The sequence below is a fragment of the Galeopterus variegatus genome, unplaced genomic scaffold (assembly GCF_000696425.1).
Source record: "Galeopterus variegatus unplaced genomic scaffold, G_variegatus-3.0.2 Scaffold1, whole genome shotgun sequence".
NCBI lineage: Eukaryota > Metazoa > Chordata > Mammalia > Dermoptera > Cynocephalidae > Galeopterus > Galeopterus variegatus.
In genome coordinates, this window is record NW_007726112.1 from 2,040,468 (window position 1) to 2,059,482 (window position 19,015).

Below are 19,015 nucleotides of genomic sequence, written 5' to 3' on the forward strand. Positions count from 1 at the left end.
AAATAAAAAGACAGCATTTGAAAATATGAAAGCAAACAGATGAGTAACAAAGCTTCCAGTGAAGGGAAAAGAAAAAAGTTTTTTAAACCATTTCAAATTAGGTATCAAGCCTGAGGAAGACGTTAAAGGACATTTCCTCAGAGATAAAACATAGATAAAGGGAAAGAACACAAGAGAATTAAAATGCAGAGTTGTCAGGAACTGGAAAGTCAGCCTAGAGGACACATTGCAAGCAGTACAGGAAACAGCCTTGAGGGGACAGAGCACCAATCCTGCAAAGCCTTTGCATTGACTTCAATTATAACGGAGGCTGTAGGCACATATTCCCTGAAAAGAGACCCACCCAAGGGTTTCTGATTTTCTGCTCACACATTGCTTGGAGAGAGACAAGCTGTCAAAAAACCATGAAGAACCCATTTTAAGAAATAAATTGAAGCTTTCATCTCTTCAAAGATGTGTGATTAGAAAAAGAAATTATATAGCTCTTTCAAATAACAGCCATAAAAATAAAAAATACCATTATATATATCCTACTTGCATTTAATGAGATAGGGTCTACAAGACCGAGATCTGGGTATTTAGTTTTATTTCCATCTTGAACTTGAAGCTTTCAACGGGCTGTTTTGAAAGAGTCAATTGACAGTTTTCTTATTCATTCTAAGAATCTGTGAATGCACTTTATGCACAGAAAAATGAAAGACTAGATAAAATAAAATGGAATGATGTATCCACTGTTCTGGTTTCACAGTCATGACAATCATTAGTAACTTCGGAGAAATCAAATTAATTGGCATTTTTACCCCCGAAGTGTAGGTTTTAAAGGTTTAAAATAAATTAGGTTTCAAAATAGCAATTCCTGACAGACAAGAATGGTATGTCATTTTGGTCCTTGAAGTCCCAGACAAGTGATTTTCACTAACCTTCCAGTTCGCTGGAGTTCAGGTCCACTGTGTCCTCCGTGGGGCTCCGCTTCTCCGTGAGCTGCTGTTCCATTTGGTACAGCAGGAATCTTCCTCTTCTCCTGCAGGAAGTTTTTGTGTTTGTTTTGTTTTAATTTCAGGTATTAATTGTAAATAACGATAACAATTAATTTTCCTTGAAGCAATATGCAGAGTAGCTAAGAACCCTGACCCTGTTACTTATTTGGTGCTTGAACTCTGGGGACTTATCTAGCCTCCTAAATCTTTAGTTTCCTCCTCCATTTACTCGGGGTAACAACAGATATCTATCTGCTAATGTGGCTGAGAGAATTAAATGAGGTGATGGGCATTTATTCATTCTTTCAAGTAACATCTGTTGAGTGCCTACTGTGTGCTACTCATTGTTATGGATTCTAGAGTCGCAAAGGTGAGCAAGAAAAAGCCTATTAGTGGAAAGAGACAATAAACTTATTTTAAAAATTGAAGTAGAAAAGGAGACAGAGAACAGAGTGGGAGTAGGTTAGGGTGAGGAGGTGTTAGGTATAGTGGTGTTACATGCCTGGCATAGTTTGTTCAATAAACATTAACAATTACTTCTATTTTTAAACATATTTCCTTCTGTGATTCTACCCAGGAAATAATTTATAATATGGTCTTTTTATTTTTTTTATTTTTTTATTTTTTTATTTTTTTTTTTGTCTTTTGTCTTTTTTCCGTGTCTGGCAACGGATCGCAACCCTCAGTGTTGCCCCCGTACCGGACCGGGGACCGGCAACGGGATCGCAAGCCTCGGTGCTGCTCCGGCGCCTCGCTCAGCCAGTGAGCGGGAACCGGTCTGCACGTGGGATCCGAACCCTCGGACGGGAGCGCCGCCGCGCTTCCCAAGCGGCGCACTATCCAGTGCGCCACCGGGCCGGCCCAATATGGTCTTTTTAACTCATAGATACCCAAAGACTATTGTAAAAGAAAGCTTCTAATTGAACCAATGACAGATTAACTGAGGTTTATGTAATTACTGTTTTCCCATAGGTCTATTCCGCCCACTTTTGTCAGTGACAGAAATTTTTTTAAAAATCAAAAAGGCCTACCTAAAATCCTACCTATGGTGATCTTAGAGTACACCAATGTGTACAAAAGAGTTTCAAAAAACAATAAAAAAAATTTAAGTGGTACAATTAAAATTTTTATTTGACTGCCATTCCAAAATAAAATTAGTATAAATGTGAAGAACAAAAGTGACTCATCAACTGATCTTATATACAATGGGGTATTTAGATAGAATGACAGAGGTTTTTAACACATGAAAAAAATAGGTTTTGAAATGCACATGATATAGGAAAGTTCATTGCTTAATATTTTTACAGCTTCTCCAGGCATGTGAATAGATACAATGAAATAAAGTTCAAAGATAAGAAAGACATATGTCAACTGATGAAGAAACTGCCTTTACTAGTAAATAGAGTGTATTATTAGTAAAGGGACTTAAGAGTGGCCCTCAATACCTACTTCTCAATCACTTATGGAAATATTTCATAGCTTCCACAAGTCTCAGAAAGAAAGTGATATTATTTGTCTTCTGGCAGAACTATTCCTTACTGGATAAGTTAACTCTTTGGCTTTACATATTAATAAAGTAAATGATAAATCATGCAAGATATTAACCATTCTAAAGTACAGGTTTCTTTAAGGAGTAAGGAAAAAGGGCATTTGAAAAGAGTAATGTGTATGAACAGTATCAATAAATATTCTGAAAAAAGTATAAGAAGTATTTTCTGTTTGAAAACACAAGTATTTTGATATTTCAAACAAGTGCTAAACCCTTGGAATACACCAGTGAACAAATCAGGCCTGCGGCACTTACATGTTAATGGGGAACACAGAAAATAAACAATTTAACAAATAAGTAAATTAATTCAATAGTATGTTAGAAAAATTAAGAGCTATGGAAAAAGAAAAATCCTGGACAAATACTGAAGGCAAGCCAACAGAATTTCCTGGCAGAATAGAAGTCAGGTATAAGAGAAAAGAATACATTTTGGGGGCCTGATCAACTGTAAGGATGTAGTTAGCAGTTAATCAAAGTGGGAAGGTGCAGATGGAACAGGTTTTGAGAAAAGATCAGAGTTTTTTGTATACTTCAGGAAGCATGATATTGCCTTTTCTAACATCATAAATGCAAAGATGTATACAGGCACAGAAATGAGACAATCTACAATTCAGTTCAAACTTTCAACATGTTAGATTTCAGATTTCTATAAGACATTAAAGTGGAGACACAGGATAGGCAGTTGGATAAGTAACTCTCAAGTTCAAGGTGGAAAATGAATTTTAAGGAGGATGTAAAGCTATAAGATTGGATGATTTTACCAGGAGAATGAATGTAGACAGAGAAGTGAAGATGACTAAGTACTGGACCTTGCATCACTTCAATGTAAAGAAATCAGAGAGAAGAGGGAGAACCAGCAAAGGAGATTGAGAAAGAGTGACCAGCAAGATAAGAGGAAAACCAAGAGAATGTGGTGTTTGGGGAGCCAGATAAAGCAAGTCCAACAAGGAATAGGGAGTCATTAACTTTGTGCCAAATGCTGCTGATAGGTTAAGTAAAATGCAGGCTGAGAACTGACCATGGGATTTAGCATTGTGGAGATCATTGGTGACCTTCATATAAGTATTTAGTGAAGTGGTAGGGGCAAAAGTCTTATTGGAGTAGGTGTTAAGAGTATTAGAAGATGCCCACACTCACCACTTCTATTCAACATAGTATTGGAAGTCCTAGCCAGAGCAATAGGGAAGAAAAAGAAATAAAGGGAATCTAAATTGGAAAGGAAGAAGTCAAGTTGTCCCTGTTTGCAGATGACATGATTGTATATATACAGAAACCTGAAGATGCTACCAAAAAACTACTAGACCTTATAAACAAATTCAGTAAAGTTTCAGGATACAAAATCAACCTACAAAAATCAGTAGCATTTCTATATACCAACAGTGAACTAGTAGAAAAAGAAATCAAGAAAGCTATCACATTTACAACAGCAACAACAACAAAATGAAATACCTAGGAATGAATTGAACCAAAGAAGTGAAAGATCTCTACAATGAAAACTATAAAACACTGATAAAAGAAGTTAAAGAAGACACATACACACAAAATGGAAAGACATCCCATGCTCATAGATTGGAAGAATTAATATCATCAAAATGACCATACTACCCAAAGTGATGTACAGATTCAATACAATCCACTTCAAACTGCCAATGACATACTTCACAAAATTTTTTTTTAAATTCAAAATTTTATACGAAATGACAAAAGATCCTAAATAGCCAAAGCAATCGTGAACAAAAATAACAAAGTGGTGGTATCACACTCCCTGACTACAAAATATACTAGTGATAGTAATCAAAACAGTATGGTACTGGCACAAAAACAGACACATAAACCAACGGAACAGAAAAGAGAATTCAGAAATAAATCCATGCACCTACAGCCAACTGATTTTTGACAAAGGAGGCAAGAACTCACATTGGGGAAAGGACAGTCTCTTCAATAAATGATGCTGGGAAAATTGGAGATCCATATGCAGAAGACTGAAACTAGACCCCTATCTCTCACCATATAAAAAAATCAACTCAAAATGGATTAAACAGTTAAATGTAAGCCCTGAAACTATAAAACTTGTAGAAGAAAACAAAGGTGAAACACTTCAGAACATAGGTCTGGGAAAAGACCACTATCGCACTACTGGGTACATATTCAAAGGAATGGAAATCAATGAGTCAGAGAGATACCTGCAGTCTGATCTTACCATGGTTCTTTCACACTAGCCAAGAGATGGAACCAACTTAAATGTCCTTCCACTGATGATTGGATAAAGAAAATGTGATATATATACACAATGGAATGCTACTCTGCCATAAAAATGCAGAAAAAACAGCAATATATGAGAAGGCAGAGTGTGTGAGTGCAGATACTGGCAGGTGGATGGGTGTGATGGTGGGAGTCTATGAAAGTTCTGTTTTGATTGTTTCTAATTCTCAGGAAAGTAAGAAAGCAAGTCAACATATGAGAGTGAGACTGAGAAAGGATGTACTAAAGGTTTAATGAGAGAACAAGTGTGAAATAATGATCTTAGAATGATTGAACTAAGAAAAGAATCATACAGTATGATGAACTTGCAACATTAAGGGCCCCTTGAAGTATATTGTCATGAATTTATGACACCAGTCAGTGTAGTTATGTTTTCCTTCAGCTTCAGCTACATCGATGCAGGTACAGAGTAAAGAATTGGATTCTTGTGGGGTTATGGTTTTGACAAGCAAGTACATGGCATGAGAGAAAAGCAAAGAAGTAGAAGAAACACATAAGGGAGTGATTATAATGACTAACACGAAGTTCTAATAAATATTTTTCAGTGTTGCTTGAGGTGACAGATTATTCTCCTCTTAATTGAAAGGAAAAGTTATTTAAAATGCTGCAATTTGAACATTTTAAAAGAATGAAATTAACGGAAATTATCCCATAGAGTAAAATATTGTTTAAATGAGTATGAAGTCTTTAATATATATTAATCCATTTTACTCCATATAATGAAAGAAAACATAGCTTCATACTATTATTTAATTACAACATACATTTTAAAAATATTAATGTAAAGAAGAACAGAGCATATCACTAATTCAAACTCATTTTAGAGAACTATGCTGTCTAATATGATAGCCACTAACTACCTATGTCAGTTTAAATTTAGGTTAAGATTGAAAATTTGGTTCTTCAGTGCAGTAGCCACATTTCTAGTGCTCAATAGTGGCTTGATTATTAGACACCATAAGTATAGAACATATCCATCATTGCAGAAAGTTCTATTGTACAGTGTTGATACAGAACATCAGTACAGAGAGGTCAAAGCATCTGTTCAAGGTCATACAAACAGAAAATGGCAGAACTCACAGTGCTCCAGGGCCTGTCCGGGGCCCCACAGCATGGAGAAAGGGACTGGACCCCCTTCCCACAACCAGGCACCCTGCACCAGCACCTTGGGGCCTTCCCAGGGACCTGAGTCACGGAGAAGGGGACTGGACCCCCCCTCCCACAACCAGGCACACCACACCAGCACATTGGGGCCCACCCAATGACCCAAGGCATGGAGAAGGGGACTGGACCCCCCTCCCACAACCAGGCACATGGTGCCAGTGCCTCAGAACCCGCCTGGGGACCTGAGGCACGGAGCCAGTAACCAGACCCCCTTCCCACAACTAGGCACACTGTGCCAGCAACTAGGGACCTGCCTGGGGACCCAAGGTATGAAGAAGGGGACTGGAAACCCCTCTCACAACCAGGCATACTGTGCCAGTGCCTTGGGGCCCACCCGGTGACCCAAGACATGGAGCCAGGGACCAGACCCCCCTCCCACAACCAGGCACACCATGCCAATGCCTCATGGCCCACCTGGTGACCCAAGGCATGGAGTCAGGGACTGGATCCCCCACCCAGAAACAGGCATACTCCCAGTGCCTCATGGCCCCACCAGGGTGCCCAGGCCTTGGAGCTGGGGACCAGAACCCCTCCCACAACCAGGCACACCGCCAGGTCCAATGAGCATGCCAAAAATATCACCTCCATGTGTGTGGCCCACTACAGCCACAACAATAACTATGACTGCTGCAACAGTGGCTAGACACCACGACCACCACCCAGATGGTTCACCAACCACTGGAGTGCATCAACACAAGGATAGTCACCAGCAGAGATAAAGAAAAGAAGAAGATGTCTCTCTCCACAAAACCCATTTCAGAGTGACAGAAGAAGCATCTGCTCTATGATAATATTGGGGGACCTGATCACACCTCTCAGCATTGGACAGATCATCTAGGCAACAAATCAACAGTAAAACCATTATTCTTTCAGAAGGAGAGAAAATTCTTTCAGAAATCTAGGGTAATTAGAGGGGGGATGGGGGAGAGAGAGGGGGATGGGGAGAGATTGGACAATGGGCATAAAGAATAATTACAATTTAATACTATGCTAGTAATACTGATTTGAGTAACATACCTCAATGCTGAACCCCCCAAATATGTATAATCAATTTTGATTCAATTAGTAAAATAAATTAAAATTTAAAAAAAGAAAAAAAAATGGCAGAACTCAGATGCCTTGATTATTAATTCAGTGCTCCTTCTCCTACTGCCTCTCAATACCCAGAATCCAGGCATTAATTCTGATTTGAGCAGTCTCATAGAAATAATAAAAAAATTTAAATCTCCCATTCCTCAATTTGCCTCAAAAACAAGGAGTTTGAAAAGATTCTTGACTTTACTTTTAATGTTTGAACAGCTAAATGGTGTTACAATGACTTTTAAAGTCTGACTATGAATGTATTAATATTTTCACTGAATTTCTCTAAATAAAATTAATTACACAGTTTCTTTCTTATTACTTTGGGAGGCATTATAATGCCTTTTCTAATATCATTAGTGCAAAGATATCTACAAGTGCAGAAATGAGACAACTTCCAGACTTCACAATCTCTCTTTAAGCAACTGCTTTTATTTTAGAAGTCAATCAACTGAAACTATGTGGCTGCAGTTACAGAATCACAAAATAATAACTGTTGAGAGAAGTAAAGTAGTCTTTAATAATTATAAAATGATTTCTGAATGAAAATATAAATATGTCAGTATATTTTCTTTCAACTGACAGTAGGATTGAGATGACCTTTTTAAGTATTCATGGTTGAAGGGTACACCTGCCCATTTCCCACCTGTGGCTAACCAGAAAAACTTCTAAGTCCAGGACTTGGTCAACTAGGCCATCTATCATCAACAGGGGCAGCAGAATTCGACCAGGCTGAACTCCTCATGGGCAAAGGCGAAAGGCAAGGTGAGTAAATGACAATTGGGAGGGTTGTGGAAGTAGACTCAATAGAAATGTAGGGGGTAATATGAGGAGCAGTCCTAACAAACATTTGGTCACCATTCTCAACAGTCATGCCTGCAATAAGAAAATGATCCCAAGCAAAAGCAACTCTCTTTATTTCTGCCTTTCTGAATTGTATGATACACATTAGTTGGATCTAAAATCTTTTACGGCAGGTGGGAGTATTTATTGCATTAGCTTACCATCAAATTGCCAGATTTCTCAGTGTGGTGTGTTGGATAGTATCAAGCAGATTTCATAACTTCATGTCCCCACTTTCTTACAGGTTATAATTTAAAACAATTGAATCTTTTTGATGGGTTATACTAGTTTAAAACATGTATTTTTAAAATGACAAAGTAACAGGATTTTAAAGAATGTTTTCAAATATACATACCTGGGAAGGAACATTTTTGGGAGGCTCTATTCGAATGCTTGGATCCCATTCTCCAGGAGGGAGAACAGTAACCTGATCTAGAAATTCATCAATTCCTGATACCAAGTCATTACGATCTTTAGCTTTGTAAGCAACATCATGAAATACCTACAGAAGGAAAAAAAATATCATTTATAGTTAAAAAAAAAAATTGTAAAGTCTTAATGTGTTCAGTGTTTTTATTTCCCAGCTATCTGACATGTGATTATGACAATTTGAAGAAATAGGCAGCTCTGACTCTAAAAATGTTTGTAATTAGTTCGATTAGTACCAGATAATATAATCATTCCGGGAAGAGTAAACACAACAAATGGTATGGAAGCCAGAGTTGCTTTGAGAGTGAAAGTCGCCATGTCTGTGACCTTACTTTCAGGAATTATTCAGGTAAGGCTCAGAGGTGGGGAAATGGACTTTGCCAGAATGAATGTTGAAATTTCTGGAGGCAAGAAGTAAGGGAAATGAAAAGGAGGATGAAAAGAAACTTATTAAACTAGAATTAATGATTTAAGCCAGGCAAAGGTTATTTATGTGTGGGTAGATCAAACTTTCTGGAAGAAGTCCTGGCTTAAAAATAGAGATCAAAACTTGTAAAATATATTAGAAATTTTAGCAATATTTATACCCTGGCATGCAAAACTAATTTAAAGGGTTAATTTTGTTTCAATTTTGAAAATAATAGTAGCCAAAAGATGGGATCACCCTAAATGTCCATCAACAAATGAATGGATAAAAAAGAAGTGTGGCACATTTACACAATGGAATACTATTCAGCCATAAAAGGAGTGAAACTCTGTCATTCGAAGCAACATGGATGGAACTGGAGACCATCATATTAAGTGAAGTAATCCAGGCACAGGAAGAGAAATACTACATGATGTCACTCATGTGTGGAATATAAACAGAACAAAAAGTGGCTCCCATAGAAGAAGAGAGTAGAATAATGGTTACCAGAGGCTGGGAAGGGGAGTGGGGAGGGGGGAAGAGGTAGACGACTGGCACAAATTTACAGGTAGTTACAGGTAGATCGAAGGAATAAGTTCTGGAGTTCTAGGCTGCCTATAGCTAAGAATGTCTTATTGTATACTTCTACACAGAAAATAACAAACCAAATAGAAAAAAGGATCTTGAATGTAGTCACCACAAAGAAAAGATAAACGCTTAGGTGATGAACATGCTGTCTACTCTAAGTGAATCATTGTACAATATATGCAGATTGAAAAATATACTATACCCACTAATATGTACAGTTAAAAATAAAGTTAAAGGACATCATAAAGATGGAGGAATAGATGGTTCCCAGCATCACTATCCCCCACAACTGATCAATTTACAACTATTAAAAATCAAAGACTATCAACCTGGAGCTTGGGAGAAGGAGAGGAAAAACCTGCAGAGTTTGTGGAAGCAGGAGAAGCTGCTGTGAGAGGAAGAAGAAACCGCTCCATCCATTTCAAGTCCTGGCCTTGTCAGGGCTGGCTGGCCCTGTGAGAAGCAGTAAGAAGCTGCAGCACACAGAACAAGATCCAGCAAAAGCAACAGCCGAGCCCTTTTGCTTGAAGTCTGCAGGGGAGAAGAGGGCCTCGAAGTGCACCATAATAGCCCCCAGGCCAGGGAGACCAATGACAGACTTTCTGTGGACCCAAATAGGAGTGAGGGCTGCAGCTGACTGAAAACAGGAGCCACCCATAGGCCAGTGGGTCATCACGAGGGACTTATACATGGTCCACTCCACAGGAAGCTTTTGATTGCAGGAGAGAGGCTGGCCAGCCAGGAAAAAATTGGGGTGCAGAGTGGGAAGCTGATCTGCCTTCTGATCAGCATAGGCCCACTCAATGGAGACTACTTATGGCAATAAAACCAAAAGGGGTGCGGTTTGCTAGAAAGACTCAGTCCCTGCCCAGAATTTCCACACAACACAGGTGTATCTGACTTCTCAAATTCTAGAAGTGATTAAGAGGCCAGCAATTAAAATCCATTCCACACAAAAAGTCTTCCCCAGAGAATCAGCAGCAAAGCAGCAATTTAGCACAACCACAGAGAACAAGTGCTGTTCCCCATAGGAAGTTCCCCCAATTTTGGAAATAACTAAAACCACAGATCAGAGACAAAGCTCTGATATTAACCAGTAAAGGTCTAATACCACCAAAGAACACCTATAAAACCTAGAAGAGGTAGCAGTCTCCTCAAATTCCCAGGCATCAACATAAACACACAAAGATCAAGAAAAAACAGAGAAATATGACACCACCAAAGGAAACAACTGAAGCACCAGCAATGGACCTGCAGGAACAGCAGATTTATGAAATGTCTGACAGAGAATTCAGAATAACTCTCTTAAGGATGTTCATGGAGTCACAAGCAATACAGATAGAAAATAAAATGATATCTGGAAAACAATCCAGAAGTGGAATGAAAAAGTTGACAAAGGAATTGAATCAATTTAACAAACCAAATAGAAATTCTAGAAATAGGGCCGGCCCGGTGGCACACTGCTACAGTGCGCTGCTTGGGAAGCGCGGCGGCGCTCCCGCCGAGGGTTCGGATCCCACATACAGACCAGTTGCCGCTCACTGGCTGAGTGAGGTGCAGGCGCAACACCGAGGGTTGCGATCCAGTTGCCAGTCCCGGTCCGGCACGGGTGCGACACTGAGGGTTGCGATCCGTTGCCGGTCACAAAAAAAGACAAAAAGGAAAAAAAAAAAAAAAAGAAATTCTAGAAATAAAGAATACATTATCTGAACTGAAAAATTCAATAGAAAGCTCCAACAGTGGACACAGTCAGAGGAAAGAGTAAGTGAATTTGAAGACAGAACATATGAGATTATCAAATCAAAAGAGCAAAAAGAAAAAAAAGAAAAGAAAAAATGAAACAGAAATACAGTTAATGTGGGGCTTTCTCAAGCAAAAAAACCTCCACATAATTGGCATACCCAAAGGAGAGGAAAAAGGAAGAGATATAGACAGTATATTCAAGGAGATAGTGGCTGAAAGTTTCCCAAGTATGGAGAAAGATGACAGCATCCAGGAACAGGAAGTTCAGAGGTCACCAAACAAATACAATCCAAGGAGGAAAAGGCCAAGGCACAACATAATCAAATTATCAAAAAACAAAGACAAAGAAAGAATACTGAAAGCAGCAAGAGAAAGAAGTGCATAACATTCCACAGAGCCCCAATATGTCTCTCAGTGGATTTCTCAGTAGAAACCTTACAAGTCAGAAGAGAATGGGATGATATATTCAGGAAGGAAAAAGTCTGTCAGCCAAGAATTCTCTAACCAGCAAAACTAACCTTTACATATGTAGGAAAACTCAAGTCTTTGCCAAACAAAAGCTAAAGGAATTCATTAACACTAGACCTGCACTACAAGAAAGGCTAAATGGAGTTCTTCAGTCTGAAAGAAGATGATGCCAAGGAGCAGCAAGAAAACATTTGAAGGTACATAATTCATTAGTAAAGTAAGTTCTCAGACAATATCAGAATACTCCAGCATTGTAAGGGTGGTGAATAAACTGCCCACATCCTTAGAATGAAGACTAAAGGACAACCTAACGAGACACTAACATGTACAATAACCATATGAGATACAGACAGTATTAAAAGATGTAAATTTAAAGACAAATTGTCAAAAAGCAAGAGGGAATAATGCCAAAGCATAGAGTTGGCTTTGGCTTTTTCTTCTATCATGGATATCAAAATTAAATTGTTATTGGTCTAAAATAATCTGTTAGAACTATAACATGTTTTTTGTAAGCCTCATGTTAACCATAATTCAAAAAGTTATGAGACATACTAAAAATATACTGCTAAAGAAAACTATTCAAAAACAAAGGAAAAGTGTAGGATTAGAAAAAGAGAAAAATGGATCAACAAAACAACCAGAAAAAAAAGAAACAAAATGGCAGTAACAAGTCCCTGTAACTATCATAGCACTAAATGTAAACAAATTAAATGTCCACAATTTAATGACACAGAGTGGCTGAATGGATTATAAAACAAGAACCAACAATATGCTGCCTATAAGAAACTCACTTAACCAATAAAGACATACACCTGGTGAAAGAGAATGGATGGAAGAAGATATTTCCCACAAATGGAAACCAAAAAGACCAGGAGTAGCTACACCTATGTCAGATAAAATAGACTTCATACCAAGAAAAGGAAAAAAAGATAAGGAAGGTTATTATATTATGATAAAGGGATCTATTCAATAAGAGGATATAACTATTCAAATATATACACACCCAGCTAGGGAGAACCCAGTTATATAAAGCAATTTCTATTAGACTAAATTAGAGAAATACACTCCAACAAAATAATAGTTGGGGACTTTAACACCACCTTTTCAGCAAAGAACAGATCATCCAAACAGAAAATTAATCATGAAACATCAGAATTAATCTCTACTCTAGGCTGATTGGACCTAATGGACATATGTAGAACATTTCATCTAACAGCTAGAGAATACACATTCTTCTCAGCAGTACATGGAACATTCTCTAGAATAGACCAAATGATAGGTCACCAAACAAGTCTCAAAAAGTCTTAAAAAACTGAACTCATATCAACTTCCTTATCCAACAACAATGTAATAAAACTAGATATCAACAACAAAAGTGACATTAGAAACTGTACAAATACATGGAAATTAAACAACATAGTCCTAAACAACAAATGGGTCAAATAAGAAATCAGAAAGGAAATTTTAAAATTCCTGGAGACAAATGAAAATGAAAACACAGCATTACAGAACCTATAAGATACAGCAAAACCACTTCAAAGAGGGAATTTTATACCAATAAATGCCTTCATTGAAAAAGAAAAAAGCCTTCAAATAAACAACCTAACATTACACCTCAAGGAGCTGGATAAACAAGAAAAAACTAAACCCAAAATCACTAGAAGGAAAGAAATAACAAAAGATGAGAGCAGAAATAAATAAATTAGAGATTAAAAATACAATACAAAAGATGGATGAAACAGAGTTGTTTTTTGAAAAATATAAACAAAATCAATAAACCTTTAGCTAGACTAATGCAGAAAAAATAGAGAAGACTCAAAGAAATAAAATCAGAAATGAGAAAGGAAACATTACAACTGACACAACAGTAATACAAACAATCATAAGAGACTGCTATGAACAACTATATGTGAACAAACTGGAAAACCTAGAAAAAATGGATAAATTCCTGGACATATAATACCTACCAAGGTTGAATCATGACAAATTAGAAAACCTAAACAGACCAAAAAAAGTAATGAGACTGAAGCAGTAATAAAAGGTCTCCCAGGACCAAATAGCTTCACTGCCTTATTCTATCAAATATTTAAAGAAGTAATGCCAATTCTTCTCAAACTCTTCCAAAAAATTGAAGAGGAAGGAATACTTCCAAACATCCTAAAGGCCAACATTAACCTCATACATAAATCAGAAAAACACAACAAAAAAGAGAAAACTACAGACCAACATCTTTAATGAACACAGATGCAAAGATCCTCAATAAAATACTAGCAAACAGAATCCAACAATATATTAAAAAGATTATTCACCATGATCAAGTAGGACTAATCCCATAGATGCCAGGATGGCTCAACATATGAAAATCAATAAATGTGATATATCACATCAACAGAATAAATCAAAAAACCCATATGATCATTTCAATAGGTACAGAAGAAGCATTTGATAAAATTCAACACCACTTTATGATAAAAACACTCAATAAATTAGTGTAGAAGGAATGTATCTCAATACAATAAAGGTCATATACTACATACCCACACCTGATATCATACCGGATGGACAAAAACTGGATGCTCTTCCTCTAAGATCTGGAACAAGACAAGGATGCTCATTTTCCTCACTCTTATTCAACATAGTACTGGAAATTCTAGCTAGGGCAATAAGGCAAGATAAAGCAATAAAGAGCATCCAAATTGGAAAGGAGGATGTTAATCTATCCCTATTTGCAGATGTCATGGTCATATACATAGAAAATCCTAAAGACTCCACCAAGAAATTACTGAAAGTAATAAATGAATTCAGGATGGTAGCAGGATACAAAATCAACACACAAAAATCATTAGCATTCCTATGAGCCAATAATAAAACTGCTGAAGAAGAAATCAAGAAAGTAATCCCATTCGTAATAGCTACCAAAATGAGGAAATACTTGGAGTAAATTTAACCAAGGAGGTGAAAGACCTCAACAATGAAAACTATAAATCACTGGTGAAAAAAATAGAAGAGGACACAAATAAAAGGAAAGAAATCCCATGTTCTTGAGTTGGAAGAATAAACATCATCAAAATGTCCATAGTACCCAAAGCAATCTACACATTCAATATAATCCCTATCAAAATACCAATGACATTCTTCACAGAAATGGAAATACTGATCTTAAAATTTGTATGGAACCACAAAAGACCCCATATAGCTAAAGCAATCTTGAACAAAAAGAACAAAGTTGAAGGCATCACAATTCTTGAATTCAAAATATACTATAAAGCTATAGTAACCAAAACAGCATGGTAGTGGCATAAAAATAGACAAATAGACCAATTCAATGGAATAGAGAGGCCAGAAATAAACCCATGCACTTACAGCCAACTGATTTTCAAGTAAGGTGCCAAGAACATACAGTGGGGAAAGAACAGACTCTTCAATACATTGTGCTGTGTAAACTAGATATCCACATGCAGAATATTAAAACTAGACTTCTATCTCTCACCATACACAAAAATAAACTCAAAGTATATTAAATACCTCAATTTAAGGCCCCAAACTATGAAACTAGTAGAAAAAAAGGGGGGGTGGGGGGTGAATGCTACACAAAATGCATATGGGCAGCACTTTTTTGAGCAAGATTGCAAAGGCACAGGCAAATAAAGCAAAGGTACACAAATGGGACTACATCAAACTGAAAAGCTTCTGCACAGCAAGGGACACTATCAACAAAGTGAAGAGACAGCCTACAGAATGGGGGAAAGTGTTTGCAAACTATACATCGGACAATGAGCTAGTATCCACTATACATAAAAAGCTCAAACAACTGAACAGCCAAAAAAAAAAAAAAAAGTCAGTAACCCAATTAAAACATGGGCAAAGGACCTGAACAGATATTTCTCAAAAGAAGACATACAAATGGCCAACGAGCACATGGAAAAATGCTCAAAATCTCTGATCATCAGGAAAACATAAAAGCACAATGAGATATCATCTCACCCCAGGTATAATGTTATTATAAACAAGACAGAAAATAACAAGTGTTGGTAAGGATGTAGAGAAAAGGGACCTCTCCTACATTGTTGGTGGGAATGTAAATTATGACAGCCATTGTGGAAAACAGTAGGGAGGTTCCTCAGAAAACAAAAAATAGATCTACCTTATTATCCAGCTATCCCACTACTGGGCATATAACCAAAGGAAATAAAATCAGTATATCAAAAAGACACATACACTCCCATGTTCAACACACTGCTGATGACAATAGCCAAGAGATGGAATCAACCTAAATGCCCATCAAGGGATGAAAGGATAAAATCTCTGGTATATATACACAATGGAATACTATCCAGCTACAAAAAGAAATGATACCCTATCATTTGCAGCAACATGGATGGAACTGGAAATCACCATGTTAAGTGAAGTCAGGCAGAGAAAGGCAAATACCACATGATTTTACTCAAAGGTAGAATCTAAAAAAAAAAAAAAAAAAAAAGTGGTTCTCATAGAAGTAGAGAGTAGAATAATGGTTACCAGAGGTGGGTGGGTGGGGGAGGGGGAAGGGAATAGAAGTTGTGGATTAATGGGTACAGACCTATGCTATCTACCTGAAATTAATCATTGTGCAGTATACATATATACTGAAACAACACACTGTACCCTACAAATATGTACAAGTGAATGTTAAAATTTTTTAAAAAGCAAAAGAAATTAATTTATTTTAAAAATACAAAGAATCATTCCAGGCTATTATAAACAACTATATGCCAACAAATATGAAAACCTGGAGGAAATGGATAAATTTCTGCACACATACAAGCTACCAACACTGAACCAAGAATAAACAGAAAACCTGAACAGACCAATAACGAGCAACAATATTGAAGCAGTAATCAGTAGTCTCCCAACAAAGAAAAGCCCAGGACCTGATGGCTTTACTGCTGAGTTCTATTAAATTTTTGAAGAAGAACTAATACCAATACTTTTCAAACTATTCCAAAACCTGAAACAGAGGCTATTCTCCCAAACTCATTCTACGAGGCCAGCATCACCCTGATACCAAAACCAGACAAAGATGCAACAAAGAGAAGAAAATTATAGACCAATATCTCTGATAAACAGAGGCAAAAATCCTCAGCCAATTATTAGCAATCAGAATACAGCAACACATCAAAAAAACTATACACCACGAACAAGTGGGATTCATCCAAGGGATGCAAGGATGGTTCAACATATACAAATCAATAAATGTGATACACCACATCACCAAAATCAAGGAAAAAATCCATATGATTATCTCAATAGACACAGAAGAAGCATTTGACAAAATTCAACATGCCTTCATGATAAAGGCTCTCAGCAATTTAGGTGTAGAAGGAAATGATCTCAACATGATAAAAGTCATATAGGACAAACCAATTGTCAATATCATCCTGAATGGGGAAAAGCTGAATGCATTTCCCTTAGGAGCAGGAACAAGACAAGATGCTCACTTTCACCACTCCTGTTTAACATAATATTGGAAGTACTAGCCAGAGGAATCAGGCAAGAGAAAGAAATAAAGGGCATCCAAATTGCAAAGGATGAAGTCAAACTTTTTCTGTTTGCAGATGAAGTTATCTTATATATAGGAATACCTAAAAAGTCTACAAAAAAACTCTTAGAGCTGATTAACAATTTCAGTAATGTTGCATCATACAAAATCAACACTTAAAAATCAGTAGCTTTTTTATACTCCAAGAATGAGCTAGCAGAAAAAGAAATCAAGAAAGCAAGCACATTTACAATAGTCACCAAAAAATACAATACCTAGGAATCAATTTAACCAAGGAGGTGAAAGATCGCTACAATGCGAACTACAAAACACTACTGAAAGAAATTAAAGAGGACACAAAAAGGTGGAAAGACATTCTATTCTCTTGGATTAGAAAAATTAACATTATGAAAATGTCCATACTATCCAACATGATCCACAGAATCAATGCAATCCCCATCAAAATACCAATGACATTCTTTATAGAAATAGAAAAAAAATCCTAATATTCATATTGAACAACAAAAGACCACAAATAGCCAAAGCAACCTTGAGCAAAAATAAATAAATAAATAAAGCTGAAGGCATTACACTATCTGACTTCAAATTATATTACAAAGCAACAGTAACCAAAACACCATGGTACTGGCATAAAAACAGACACTCAGACCAATGGAACAGAATAGCAAAACCTCAACTCACATACTATGGCCAAGTGATCTTTGACAAAGGCAACAAGAACATACATTGAAGAAAAGACTGCCTCCTCAATAAATGGTGCTGGGAAAATTGGACATACATATGCAGGATGAAACTAGACCTGTAGCTCTCACCATATACCAAAATCAACTCAAAATGGATTAAAGACTTAACTATAAGACTTGAAACCATAAAACTATCAAAAGAAAACAGGGGAAACACTCTGGGAAGTACGGCTGCTCAAAGACTTTATGAATAAGACTCCAAAAGCACAAGCAGCAAAAGAAAAAATAAATAAATGGGATTATAGCAAACTTCTGTACAGCAAAGGAATCAATCAAGAGAGCAGAAAGACAACCTACAGAATGGGAGAAAATATTTGAAAACTACATATCCAACAAGGGATTAATATCCAGAATATACAAGGAACTCAAGAAACTTCACAGTAGAAAACAATCCAATTTAAAAATGGGCAAAGGAGCTGAATAGACTTTTTTTTAAAGGAAGGCACACAAATGGCCAACAGGTACATGAAAAAATGCTCAACATCACTAATCATCAGGGAAAAGCAAATCAAAACCACATCGAGATATCATCTCACCCCAGATAGACTGCTATTATCAAAAAGACTGAGAATAACAAATGCTATCAAGGATGTGGAGAAAGGGGAACTCTTATACACTGTTGGTGGGACAGTAAATTATAGAAAACAGTTTGGAGGTTTCTCAAACAACTACGGATAGAGCTACCATATGATCCAGCAATCCCACTTCTGCATATATACCCAAAGGAATGGAAATCATTATGTTGAAAGGATACCTGCACTCCCATGTTCATTTCAGCTCTATTTACAATAGGCAAAATATGGAACCAACCTAAATGTCCATTGACTGATGACTGAATAAGGAAAATGTGATATATATATATATATATATACATATACACAACAGAATAGTAGTCAGCCATAAAAAAGAATGAAATTCTGCCATTTGCAGCAACATGGATGAGCTTGGAGAAAATTATATTAAGTGAAATAAGTCGGACAGAGAAAGAGAAATACCACATGTCCTCACTCGTAAGTGGGATCTAAGAAAGAAGGAAAGAAAGAAAGAAGGAAGGAAAAAAGGAAGGGAAGGAGGGAGGGACAGAAAGGGGGGAGAGAGAGAGAGAGAGAGAGAGAGAGAGAGAGAGAGAGAGAGAGAGAGAGGAAAAGAAAGAAAAGAAAAGACAGGCCACAATAATACATTGAACTTTCAGAAGGAGAGAACAAATCTATGGTTAGTACTTGT

General features: G+C 36.9%; 1 protein-coding gene across 7 annotated transcripts in view; it reads right to left on the reverse strand.

Moving 5' to 3' along the window:
* The window catches only part of SLC4A10 (solute carrier family 4, sodium bicarbonate transporter, member 10), a 356,167-nt gene that overhangs the window by 78,586 nt on the left and 258,566 nt on the right, over positions 1 to 19,015 (reverse strand). For all 7 annotated transcript variants that reach the window (XM_008590142.1, XM_008587567.1, XM_008588852.1 and 4 more), the window contains 2 exons: positions 8,231 to 8,377; positions 921 to 1,021 (listed from right to left, as the gene is read on the reverse strand). In XM_008590142.1, coding sequence (XP_008588364.1) covers positions 921 to 1,021; positions 8,231 to 8,377 — 248 coding nt within the window. The remainder of the gene's footprint in view (positions 1 to 920; positions 1,022 to 8,230; positions 8,378 to 19,015) is intronic.